This window comes from Lynx canadensis, chromosome C1 (genome assembly GCF_007474595.2).
Source record: "Lynx canadensis isolate LIC74 chromosome C1, mLynCan4.pri.v2, whole genome shotgun sequence".
Taxonomy (NCBI): domain Eukaryota; kingdom Metazoa; phylum Chordata; class Mammalia; order Carnivora; family Felidae; genus Lynx; species Lynx canadensis.
In genome coordinates, this window is record NC_044310.1 from 111,340,145 (window position 1) to 111,353,478 (window position 13,334).

At 47.0% G+C, this 13,334-nt stretch overlaps 1 protein-coding gene across 1 annotated transcript; it reads right to left on the bottom strand.

Moving 5' to 3' along the window:
* Window positions 1-1,000: 1,000 nt before the first annotated feature.
* TEX51 (testis expressed 51) lies at window positions 1,001-3,881 on the bottom strand. Its single transcript, XM_030323684.1, has 5 exons — window positions 3,737-3,881; window positions 3,519-3,593; window positions 3,191-3,280; window positions 2,726-2,809; window positions 1,001-1,128 (listed from the first exon to the last, which is right to left on the bottom strand). Exons 1-5 carry the CDS (start codon window positions 3,879-3,881, stop codon window positions 1,001-1,003), a joined length of 522 nt encoding a protein of 173 aa, XP_030179544.1.
* Window positions 3,882-13,334: the final 9,453 nt, after the last annotated feature.

Below are 13,334 nucleotides of genomic sequence, written 5' to 3' on the forward strand. Positions count from 1 at the left end.
CTCTGGTCTCAGACCTGCTTCCTTTCAGCAATCAGGGGTTGACCTGATGACCAGGGCTCTGGACCTGTCAGTGGCTTCAAAGCTGCTGGATAGGTCACATTGAGTCTCAGAGCAGAGTCTGAGTCAAGGACAAGGCTGGGAGCACCTGTGAGAAAGGGCTTGAGGTTGAGGGAGAATGGGAAGAACTGTGCCTGGAGGACTAAGAGGTTCCATTTAATCTGGTGGCCTTGGAGACAGACAAGGAAAATGACACGGGGATGGGGCAGGAGGAGGCAAAGCCCTCCCTACCCTCAAAAGGCAGAGCCAGTGAAACATCTTTGCTAGTAGCACCAGATCCACTGGGGACCTGGATGTCCCCAGGGTGTACATCTTGGCTAGGATGTGGATGAGGTCTGTTGTCAATGTGACCTGGAGTCTGTTTTCTAGAGCCTGTTCTTCTGCTAGTCCTTGGGCCATCAGCTGGCCTCTCACTGCCTTTGTTCAACATCTGACAGTGGCCCCTGAGGGATCCAGGCCACCTCTGCTTTCACCTCTGGTGCTGGAATTAGGTGAGGCTAGACTGAAACTGTGGAGCTACCACTGCTGGGGCCAGGGCAGCAGGAGAGGGACATTTCAGGAGGGAGGAGGGTGGTGGGCCAGCAGAGGGAGGGTGAGGAGAGGGAACAAGCCCTGTGAGGACTGCATGGGGAGGATCACAGTGCCAGCTTTGTCTGTCCAGGCCCCGCAAGAAGCAGATACTACAGTCCATCACTTCCAATAGTAGGAAGGTATTTTAATAAAAGGTGTTTATAAAGTATGTGCATAGGGAAGCCACAAGACAGAGGGTGGTCTCTTGGGTCACAGAGCTGTGACCACACCAGGTCTGAGTGGGTCAGGGAAGGGATGGTTACAGGAACCCAGTGATGAGAGGGCTTCCTGACAGCAACTGCACTATCTCTGCTCAGCTGTGGAAGACCAGTGGACTGCTGGGTTCCTGCTGAGAAAGAAAAACCCTGACCTGTCACATGCCCTTGCCTCTGTCCCTCTGAACTCCTGCTTGCTGAGGCCAGCCAGGAGCAGAAGGCAGGAGGGCCATGTTGATCATCTGTCCAGGTCGGGGAGCATGGTGACCCAGGGTGGGGAGAAGGTCTGCAGAGGGACAAGGATAGCTATAGGCAGAGGACACTTTGTGGAGCTTTGTTGCCACTGTGTCCTGGGCCCCCGGCCCTGGGTGTGTGCTTACACTAAGGGGAGATGGGGTTTTCCAAGCCCCAGCCTTGGTCTTACTGTGCTCTGGATGTCAGACTGTTGGAGCCAGAGTTGGGGCCTCCAGCCTTGCTATCCCCAGCTTTACCCTCTTGGGACCCCTATATTCTGGCAGGGGTCTCCCTTTCCAGCACCTTTTCTACTTCTTTCTTCCTCTTCTCATGCCAGAAAATGTAGCATCTGGGCTAGGAAACAGGGTGGAAATAAGTCAGGGAAGGATAAGTCAGTGTGTCCTCCCTGGGAATGCTGGGGCTTGGAAAGTAACTCACCCACTTCCAGCTACAGATGCCAGGAACAGAATAATTCCAAGGCTCACAAACCATGCAAAGGTACTCCCAGTACTGGCTGAGGATATAAAAGAGGGAGCCAGGTGTTTGGGAATAGTGAGGAATCTGGGCCTCTTCTTTCCTCCTTTTATTTGCCCACTCAGCCTCTTCCTTCTTCCTTTCATTTGCCTACTCAGTCATTTGTTTGCATACACTTACTGAGCACCCACAGTGTGCCCCGCATATTTCTATAGAGGAGTGAGACACAGTCCCTGTGCTCTAGGAGGGAGACAGAGGAAGCAGAGCAGGACAGAACAGAGGAGAAGTAGCCACTAGGAGGGCTGATGAGCCTCAGGGGGTGGGAGCTGGTCAGGGAAACATTCTTAGGAAACAGGACTTTTAGTTGGACTTTGAAAGATAAGTTGGATTTCAGTTTCAGTCCCACAATTAAGGACTGAACTGTGTTCCAGGCAGAGGAAACAGAAAGTTCAAGGGTAGAAGCATGAAGCTATCTGTATGTCCAGCATGTCAGCAGCTCAGTGTGACTGGGGAGTCAGTGCTGGTGGGAGATAAGCAGGGGCTGTTTGCACAGGACCCTCCAAGGAGATGGACTTTATCGGTGGGGAAATTGGGCTATAAACAAGGAGTGTCATAGGTAGATTTGTTCCTTGAGAAGGAGTTCTTTGGTTGTTAAGATGTGGCCAAGAGGGGCAGGGAGGCCAGTTGAGAGATGCTGACATAATCCAGGTGAGAAGTGAGGATGCCTGAAGAACCATGGTAGATATAGAAATGAAAATATGGCAACTCATTTAAGAATTATTTAATAAGATTTGATGATTGCATGTACCAAGTATGGGAGAGGGAGGTTCCTGATTTAGGAGGCTAAGGACTTAAATGGGGTCATTTGCTGAGAGGGGTCCTGAGAGAAGAGTAGATTTGGGCAGTGGGGATGATTTTGAACAAGTCTCCAGGCATGCTGGCTTTGAGGTCCTGAGGGACCTCTGGGGGAGATGTCCTAGAAGCAGGTGGCTCTATGGCTCTGAAGCTGGACATATGACATCAAGGAATTCCACAGGTGCCATCATCTCTGGTGAGGATGGAGTGAAAGAAGGGCTTGGGGCTGGGCAGAGGAGGAAGACAATCCAGACAGAGACAACAGTGATCTGGGATGTAGTGGGGGCAGGCTGGAGGCAGGATGGCTTGCTGCCACTTACCTGGGCAAAGAGTGGGGTCTTTGCAGGTGAGGAAGTGTGTCTTGCAGTTGGCACAGTTCATGACCTCCAGTGTGGAGCGTAGGTCTGTGAGAGGAGATGGGCAGGAGCCTTAGCCAGAGCCATGTGCCCCTCACCACTCATCCCCCCACCTAGGTCCCCACACATACTCACCACAGGACTTGTTGCAGGCTGCCCGGGAGGGTGAGATGGTAGAGAAACTGAGGTGCTGGGGAGGCAGACAGAGCCAGGAAGGGTTGGGGTGTGAGCAGGAAAGGGAGCTGGGAGGAGGTGTGGATAGGCACCCAGTATGTGGGCAGGGGAGGGGGCTCCTCGGGAGGCATGCAGGAGGGGCTGCAGACTGGGCTCTGCTCTTCTCAGTCCTGGGAAGGTGACTGGGCTCTGCTCTCCACAGTCCTGGGGAGGTGAAGGACTGGGTGGTGGGTGGGGGCCAGCTCCACCTCTCACCCTTCTCCTTCAGCTCCTCAGATATCTCATCCAGCTTCTCAGTAAACACCTTCTGCTGGATATGAATCTCTTCCAAAAGTGATGGTTTATCTGGGACGAAGAGGAGGAGATGGTGCTTTCATCACCCACATTTTATAGTTGGAATCAATTGCATAACTCTTTCAAGGTTGGGAATTCAAGTCATTTTTTCAAACAAAAACTGCACAGAGCACACAGATGCTGTGTCTGTCACCACTCTTCCCCACATATCCCCACCCCAGGCCAGTGGGCCTTCTGGGAGTGCCTTGGGGGACTGGGTTTTATCAACCCAAGCTTGGGGCTTCCTCACTATCTCGGAACTTCTTGATGGCTTCATCTATGTGATTGAATAATTTGGCTGCTGCTTCTTCCATACGGTTTTGATCTGAGAACGGGACATGGGATGAAGGGCAGTTGGGGATATAAGAGCCCAGGCCAGGTAAAGGGATCCCTGGTCTTTAGGCTGTGCCTCACCAAGATACCAGGGTTCGATGAAGACATGATCCTTCAGGAATAAGGTGTGGAGGCTTTGGGAGAGCTCTGTGGGTGGCCCTGGGGTGCCCCAAAGAATCTGTAGATCATAGTCTATCAATGCAGGCAGTCCTGGCCAGCAGAGGAGACAGCTCTTCCCATTGGCAGCAGGTAGGAGACAGCTGAGCAGGAGAAGCAGCATCTTCTGGGGGTCTCTCCTCTGTCCCCTTACCACCCTTCCTGGCAGTTCCATATGGAATGATGATACCCCCTTCTCCCTAGAAACCACATTCTCTTTGCAGAACAAAAGTAAATTCCGTAGGGTAAGGTGAGGGTCAGCTATGGTCCAAACTTGAGCTTTGGTGTCAGACCCAAGTCATCACCTCAATATCTTCCTCTGAAGTTGGAGTCACTGATGCTCTTGGGGAGGATTCTTGTGAGGACCAAGAAATGGCTATGCAGTCTTGTGGCTGATGGTCAGCTCTCCTAATGGCATTTACCACATATGAAATAGTTCAACAGGCTGAAATTTGAGAGGTCAGGAGGGAGCGCCATAAAGAGATTAGTTGTGTAAAGAACCTGAATCACTTTTGCACACAGAGGTGGTCACTCACAGGGAAGCTTATGGAATATATAAACTAGTAGTTGTCTTGTGCCTGGCCAAACCAGAGTGACTTAGACAGCTATTCCCATCATAGTATAGACAGATTATAGACAGAGTTACAGCCTATTCTTGGATGTACAGACAGAGAATACCTCTTTGGGCCAGCAGTTCTTATGTGTAATGTGTTGAAGAAAAGCAAAGCACCTTACTCTTCAGTAAAGAAAAAGCCATTTGGATATTTGTCACTGCTCAGCTGGTAAGTTTGCCTTTCTATGCCATGCTTCCAATCAGCTTCTGAGTGCCTCAGGCTGGATTATGAGCGGCTGAAAGCCATCAGGCATTTGAAGAATGTTTCTTACAGGAACAAGAGACAAAAACAATGGCAAGAACTCAAAACAAAAGCAAACAAAAACCACAGGGTAAAGAAAGGGCACAAAGACATGGTGAGAAGCACAAGAAAACTTAGAAACCCACTATTTAAATTAAAATATTGTTTTCTCCAGACAGGAAGAGGCTGCCATGTAAAGGAAAAATAGAATAAGAAAGAGTTATTGAAGATTAAAAATATGATAGCAGGAATTTAAAAAATTCCATAGAAGTGTTAGGGGATAATGTTTCAGAAATCTCCCAGGCAGAAGTACAGAAAGACAGAGATAAGAAATAGGGAAGAATAAATAATGTTAAATAATCAATCCATGAAGTCCCAACATCCAGCTAATACAAGTTTCAGAAAGAAAGAACAGAGAAAATGGAGGGAAAAATTATTTATGATGGAAATGGGGTAGAAAGTATATATGAAGATGAATTTTATCTAATAGGGAGAGGGATTTGGAGGACAGGCATCCAGATTTGCCAGAAGAAATAGCAGCTGAATTGGTAAATTCTGTCAGATGGGCTCTGAGATGAGACAACGGTTGTGAATCCTGCAGAGCTGGTACTCTCCCAATGGCCTTGGACAGTTTTGGGGTGAAGGAATTAGTCTACTTTTTTTCTACTCAGGCAATGCTCTGGAATGGAAGGTGGGAAAAGCAATGCTCCCTCCCCTGATGCCCTAGTTAGCATTCAGCATGATGCAATTATGCAGGCCAGTAGATTATAATGTTTGCCATCACTCGTGAGGGGGCTCTCCCCAGCCTGTGCGAGAACAGAGTATTGACAAAAATGATATAAGGAAGAAATTTTAGAAAGACATGAATTTCCATATTGCAGGGGCCCACTGAAAAGGTATCCAGGGCTAGGAATAAGAAAAACCACACCAAAGCACAGAGAAAAAAATAGACCATGTACAATAATCAGAATGACTTCAGGTTTCTCAAGAGCAGTATGGGAAAGTAGTAGACAATGGGGCAATCCTTCCATATTCTGAGAAAAATATATCCATTTTAGAATTTCTAAATTTAGAATTTAGACTGAGGAAAACATCAGCAAAGGAGGAAGAAAGACTAATGCTATTTCAGCCGGACAAGTTTTAAAATTAGCCTCTATTACCTTTTCTCAGAAAGCTATTGGAGGATGTGCTCCAAGTAAATGAACAAAGCAGGCAAGCAATATGATGAAGTGAAGTGGAAGTCAGGAAATGGAGAATCTAACATTGCAGAGAGGACAGGAGAATTTCTATAGGGACCATCAAGGACTGAATGACAAGCAGTCCCAACGGTTTGGTTCTCTTTGGGTGAAGAAAGGCTTGGAGTGGGTAGTCCAGATCAGCCTCCTCTGGGTACTGGGCTCCTTTCCTGACTTGCTTAGGTCTCATTTGCTCTCTTCTGTTTTACCCTGGAAGAAATAATCTTTTCTCAAATTAGAGGTTGTGATGCTCAACACAGGCTTTTGTTTTAGGGGTGAAATAATCGGAATAGGTCTTCAGAGTGCTTTGGCATCAGGCTATTGGGAAACTCCTGCTTAAGAAAAGGGAATATTCTAATAGATGCAGTCATACTTCATAGAATTTTACCCTGAGATTTGAGGCTAAAGCCTTAGAGTGTGCTACATCTTCCTTTCCCTTAGTTTATGCTTATCCTCTTGGAAACTTGTGAGGGCAGGATTCAGGAGTCGCTTTGTCCTTGGCATGATGCCATGTCAGTTCACCCTCACATCTGGGAAGGGCAGAGAGAGAGAGAAGGAGAGAGAGAATCCCAAGCAGGCTTCGTGCTGTCAGCATAGAGCCCAATGCAGGGCTTGATCTCAAAACCATAAGGTCATGACCTGAACCAAAATCAAGAGTTGGGTGCTTAACTGACTGAGTCACCTAGGCTCCCCGTCCTCTTGTTTTTAACGTAATTCAATAGTATGTTTTGTACTTGGAATGAATTAGGAATCTGGACTGAATTAGAAGTGTAGATAATAAAGGTAGCCCTTTCCATCGCTAGGAATCTTGGGGTATTAAAGCCTCCTTTGGTATGTTGAGATTACATCCATCATGTGCTTCCCGCAATTTGGGCATGTCTAATAGCTCTGACACAGGACAGCCCATCAAGTCTTTGAAGACACAAATCAAGCTTCCTTTTTTGAGGCCAAACATCGTCTCTCTGGCCCAAGAGATTTTTTAGGTTCCCATCTTAGAATATGGTTTCGTGTCTCCTCCACATTTTGATTTCTCTCCTTTCAAATAATTTCTCTCTGCCATTGGCAGGACAGAATTTGCAACTGGATCATCTTTGAAATTGGCATAGTTTGTTTGATAACTTCCTATCTCCATCACCAGTATGGATTTCCCCACATATTGTTTCATAACGAATTTCCACAAACTTAGTGGCCTAAAACAATGCCCATTAATCATCTTATGTTGTATTATATGTCGTTAAGTTTGTGCACGGCTGACCTGGGTTCTCTATTCAGGGTCTCACAAGGCTGAAATTGTGATGTTATAAAGTTGACCTTGAAAAACGTGGGTTTGAACTGTTTGGGTTCATTTATAAGCACAATCTTTTTTTTCAGTACATACAGTAGAGTACTATAAGTGTATTTTCTCTTCCTTATGACTTTCTTAACATTTTCTTTTCTCTAGCTTATTGTAAGAAAAAAAGTATATAACCTACAAAATATGGATTAATCAACTATTTATGTTATTGGTAAGGTTTCAGGTCAACAGTAGGCTATTAGGGAGTGTCTGGGTGGCTCAGTACATTAAGCGTCTGACTTTGGCTCAGGTCATGATCTCATGGCTCCTGGGTTCAAGTCTTGCATCGGGTTCTGTGCTGACAGCTTGGAGCTTGGAGCCTGCTTCTGTTTCTGTGTCTCCCTCTCTCTCTGCCCCTCCCCTGCTTGCACTCTGTCTCTGTCTCTGTCTCTCTCTCTCAAAAATAAATAAACATTAAATGGAACAAAACAAAACAAAAACCAGTAGTCTATTAGTAGTTAAGTTTTTGGGGCATCAAAAGTTATGTGTGGATTTTCCATTGTGTCAAGGGGTTGGTGCTCCTAACCCCTACATTGTTCAAGGATCAACTGCATATCATAATCTAATCACAGGACTGAAATCCTTTATATTGACAGGCCAGAGGACTGTATGTTCAAGGCCAGAGGATTATACTGGGTGTGGACACCAGGGAATGAGCATATTGGGGATCATCATGGAATGCTGCCCAGGCCCAAGCTTTTGATTCACAGATGCTGAGTTGTGGGGATGTTAGGGTAGTATCAGTGAGAGATCCAGGGACAAGTGGAACATTACACAGACATCTATTTTTATGAAGCGCAAAACCAGATTAGCTCAGTTGGTTGGCAAAACTATTTTAGAGGTTATTGGCTTGTAAATCCAGTGCAGTTGTTATAAGGAAGCTTGGTTGAGATGGTGTTTGATAAATCCATGAGGTTGGTATCTGCTTGGTCAATGCCTTTACAAGAGGTTGGATTTAGTTGTTTGATTTTTTAATGAAAAAATTAGAAAAAATTCCTTACCAGATGACCCATCATAAATGAAATATTCATTTCATTTTCTTTCTGGTTAAAACTCATGTCTTGAAATGCTTTGTTGTATCTACTTAGAATGATCAATGGGTGTGCCTGGGGGGATTTCTCCTGCAGAACTTGTTGGGTAGAGAACATTAAAATTGCATGAAGCCATTCATGTAATTTTAATGACCATCAAAAGAATTTTGACTAGAATTGGGAGGAATTTAAAGTGAGATGCTTCTTCTGGGAAAGGCTGAGGCCATAGTCCTTTGGTATTCAAGGAGGCAAGGTCAAGCATCTATAGGACATTTCTCCATCCGGCCCTACTTCTGGTCAGAGACGTTCTCTCCACAATCAAGGGTCAAGGAAAGAGGGTCTGCAAGACAAGGAGATCCTGGCCATCTTCTTGCTGCTCCTAGAGAATCATTCAGGGCTTTAGATGGGCATGGCCTTAAGGGGACTTGGTGACCTATGTGTTCCTCCCAGGAGGAGAGAGCTGAGGCTCAGGATGGGAACCGATAAAGGTTTAAATTCAACCTTGTACCTTCCAGACCAATGCTTACCACCCTACACTCACACCATCTATTGCTCAAGTTTTCCATTTTATTCTCACTGAACGGTGGCATTCGTAAAGCCTACTAAGCTTTCTCTATCTCACAGTGATTTCCATATCTTCTGATCCCTCTGATTGCCATGTCTAAGTTTTTCATTGGGCAATTAGCTGTGTGCTGATTTGGGACACATTTTTTGCTACTGATTTAAAATGTAATTAAGATCCAGTGTAAACCATGCTCCCCCCAGACCTTTACCAGCCTGCTTTTAAAGTATAGGGTCACAGGGCACCTATGTGGCTCAGTTGGTTGAGCATATGACTCCTGGTTTCAGCTCAGGTCATGATCTCATGGTTCATGGGATCGAGCCACATGTCGGGCTCCACACTGGGCATGGAGCCTTCTTGGGGTCTCTCTCTCTCTCTCTCTCTCTCTTTCTCCCCCTCCCTTAGCCTGTACTCCACTCATTCTCTCTCTCTCTCCCAAAAATATTATATAGGGTCACAATCACAATAACATTTCTCCAGGTCATCTTTTTTTTTTTAACATTTATTTATTATTGAGAGAGCATGAACAGGGGAGGGGCAGAGAGAGGGGGAGACACAGAATCGGAAGCAGGCCTCAGGCTCTGAGCTGTCAGCACAGAGCCCAATGCGGGGCTCGAACTCACAAACTGCAAAATCATGACCTGAGCTGAAGTCGGACGCTCAACTGATTGAGACACCCAGGCGCCCCTCTCCAGGTCATCTCTTTGCAAGGTCTCAGCTCTTATGGCTCTCCTGCTGTCAGTAGTTTGGGCAGTCCTCAGGGCATGTCCCCTCATGGCTGTGAGCACAGTTCATGCGGCTGGCCTGAAGTATCTGCTCCTGTTTCTGGAGGTGAGCTCCCCATTGTCACTCTCCACATACTATATTCTCAGCCTCTTCTTCCCTACTTTGGATGCGGGGTGTTCTGGCTCCTTGCCGAGTGCCTAGGACTCTTCTGATTCCCCTTATGAGACCCTGGACCTCCACTACTGCCCTAGAGAAGAAGGGGAAAATGGCTCCTCTTATATATCCGTAAGTCTAAAGCAGAATGTCTGTGTTCTAAGGCTCTGGGGGTAATTCTGATATTACTTGCTTTCTTCCAATGGTTATATGCAGTAGCCCTTGATGCAAGCTTGCTTATGTCTCTTTGTTCCTTACAGTAAGTTCTTTCTCATAAGCCTCCTTGAAAAAAAGGATGGAGCCTTTCCAGAAGTCTTGAAGACAAGTCTGAATTCTAAAGTAAATGTGTCACATAGAGACAATGGCTAAATTTATACTGGTCAGAAGTAGTCTTGAGGGGGCAAGTCTCCAGTTACCAAATGGGCTATTTGGTAGCCCATTGGGCTATTCCCTGGAGAAGCAGGAGAAGATCCTCAAGTATGGGATGACTCCACCCTCCATACTCCTTGGTTGTTGGTGCTTGTGTAGAGCAGAACAGGGCCTTTGGAGGTTGGAAGGCCAGGGCTATACTGGGGACTAGGACACCTTTTCTCTGATGAGCTAGCCATAAAAGCTGTTATGGTGTATACCAGTATTCAGGAACATGTGCCATTGCCAAGAAAATTGGACATCTTTGAAGGACATAGGGGACTCCCTGTCCTTTTATGCAACAAGAGATACTGGGAACACACATCTGTGCAAAGAGCATTAAGCACAGACTTGTTCATCAGTAGGGGAAGGACACAGCCTTAAGGTCAATGATGGGTGCACATAGCTAAGGGATCTGCAAGGAGGAATTAGGGGGCTCATTCAGAGGAGGAAGCCAAAGTCGTAGTGGCCTGCTCCTGCCTGAAGGCCCTCAGTCCTAGGGACTTGAACACAGAGAAGTTTTGTGTCTCCGTGGACTCCAATTATATAAACCTTGTCAGCCACACTGAGGGTCAGAGTCTTAGGCCCCAGGTGAATGGAATCCATGGCCACTGCCATCCACCACCACCAACCAAGAAGCAGTGGAGATGCGGTGAAGGGGTAGACTGGACTCACTGTGGTATTTCCTCCTTGTGGAAATGAGGAAATGGGGGAAATAGATGTTCACGCAGTCTTCCCTGAGCTGGAACTGGGTTTGAAATCTTGCTCTGATATTTCCCTGTTGTATGATTTTGGACCAGTTTCTTCATGTCCCTAAGCCTCAGTATCCTCATCTTCAAAATGGGGATAATTAAAGCACCATCTCCTGGGGGGTTTTGTGAATATGTGTGTCAAGTACTTCATATAATGTAGTGCTCAATTTCTCTTAGGTCCTTACCCTTCCCCTTGGATGGACCTGAATGCAAATTGACTCTGTTGCCAAATAACAATAACTAAGAATTGTGAAGTGTGTACTGTGGAGGCATGGTGGTCAACCACAACAGATACCTTTAGACATGCACAATCAATGGGTGTCCTCCTTCCAGTGTGCTCGGGTACCAGGCAGTGGGCTTTGTGCTGTTGGGAGCTGCATAGCCATGTGGCTGGCAGCCCAGGTACATGTGCAGGGGCGTGTGTGCACGTGTGCGTGCGCGCGCGCGCGCACACACACACACACACACACACACACACACAAACCCACAAGCATGTGTACATGCTAAGGTAGGCTTCTTACCTAAGGGCTAGCCAGTACAGATCAATAGCTGACTGCTGTTGACATTTGCATCTGGGACATAGTCATTTAAGCACTTATGCCTGTAGGATGCTGGAAATCGATTCCTCTGGGGCAGAGCAAATGGGATGGGGACCTAGTCAGCACTGAAGACTGTGAGTGGTGAGGCCACTGTGGGTGGGAGCTGAACAAGACTTCTCTGGTGGCCAGGGAGAGCCTTGCAACAGAGAAGCCAAAGCTCCTGGCTGCTGGGTGAGCTTTCCCAGTCTCCTCCTGTGTCAGGTGCTGTGGGCCTTTCCCACACGTCTAGGAAACATCATTTACTGTGCCTGCAGCTTTCTGAGGGCTGTGCTAGTGGCTCCAGAGAGATGAAGGAATGAACAGCCTTCCACCATGCCTGGGAGGAGGCGGGTGATTGCTCCCTCTGGGCTATTTACATTGCTGGGATGCTAAAGGGTGGGTTGTAGTGGCTGTGGACTATGGGGCACTGCGTCCAGCCTGGAGTGGATGCTCGGTAGGGCTGGTTGTTGGGGTGCAGGTCTGGACCTGGCTCAGCAGCCAGCTGGAGGGGACAGGAGAGGCCTGGAGGGGTCTGCCTTCCCTTGCTTGGAGCTTGGCTGTGCTGTGGGAGGCCTGCCAGGTCCTGCTCTGTGCTCCCATGCTTCCAGTAAGCTCCTCCTCTCATTCATCATCCTTTCCAGCCACAGCATAGCCAAGGATTCCCCAGAGCCTTGGGATTTGTCTTCTGATGTGAAGGGTCCACAGGGCCGTGGACAAGTTGACTCTGCTCTGGGTGTCTCCATGGAGGGGGTGGGGATGTGTGTGCAGCTTGTTCCTTCCTACCCCTTTCCTGGCTTCTACACCTGGAGCCTGCATGTTCTCACTGCCTTCCTAGCCACAGCTGCGTTTTGGGAAAAAAAATCTGCTCCCCCTCACTTACATTTCAGTAGGTACCAGGGTGTCCTTTCTGTTGGGGGAATTTGACTTCCTTGTTGTGGAAGGAGGGGCTTTGTCCTCTGTATTTTAAGCTTCAGGGGGACACAGCTATGGTTTCAGAACCTGCTGTGAGCCAAGTGCTTTATCCACATAATCACATTTAATCTTTACAATAACTATATCAGTCCAGGTAGGCAAGGTCGGGCTCTAATCACATACCCTCACCTTTCAGTGGGCTAAAAAACAAACAAACAAACAAAAACAAAGACTTATTTGTTCTTTATGTTACTTATCCATATGGGTTGACTGGGGCTCTGCTCATCAGAGCCACTCAGAGATCGGACAGATAAAGCAGCCCCTCTTTTGGACCTTGTGGGGCACCATACCACACAAGAAGAGAAAGAGCATGGGAGGTCATATGTAGGCACTTAAAGGCTCTAGCATGCAAGCAGTAGAGGTTGCTTCCATTCATGAGTCATAGGGTAGATCTAGTCAAATGGCCTTTTCCAACCTCAGTGATGTGGTCACTTACAAAGTTATGGTCAGCTTACAGACATGCTATTTTACAAAGAGGCTAGAAAGAGCCTTTTTGCCAAAACTTCCTCCTCCTCCTGCCCGCTGCCCAGAGGAGAAGGGACGATGCTTGGTGACCAGCAAGGATGATTGCCACACCAGCCCATGGGGCAAAAGTGAGCATTCTTGTGGGATGCGCACCTGCTGTGAGGTGCACCTGTGATGAAACAGCAGATAAAAATCGAGATCTCTCTGACTCGAAGATCCATGCCCCGTGTGAACAGTTTTACTTTTCCAGCTTGTTAATATTTATTATCAGGAGTCATTTACAGAATGCTACAGTGTTTTAAACTCATGCAGAGCTCCAGCCTAGGAAATTGTCACTTGCAAAAGAATGAATTGGGACCACTATCTGACACCATACACAAAAATCAATTCAAAATTAAATAAAGACTTTATGGTTTCAATAAAACTCTTAGAAGAACACATTGTCAGTAAGCTATTTGACACTGGTCTTAGAGATTTTTGGGGGGATCTGTCTTCTCAAGTGAGGGTG

Bases quoted from the DNA above. Each gene is read 5' to 3' on its own strand.
- TEX51 (XM_030323684.1), bottom strand. From the start codon at position 3,881: ATGCTGCTTCTCCTGCTCAGCTGTCTCCTACCTGCTGCCAATGGGAAG. The intron at 3,594-3,736 runs GCCTCCACACCT...TCCCGTTCTCAG, and splicing joins ACCCACAGAGCTCTCCCAAA to ATCAAAACCGTATGGAAGAA. The intron at 3,281-3,518 runs GTGAGGAAGCCC...TCTTCGTCCCAG, and splicing joins CATCAAGAAGTTCCGAGATA to ATAAACCATCACTTTTGGAA.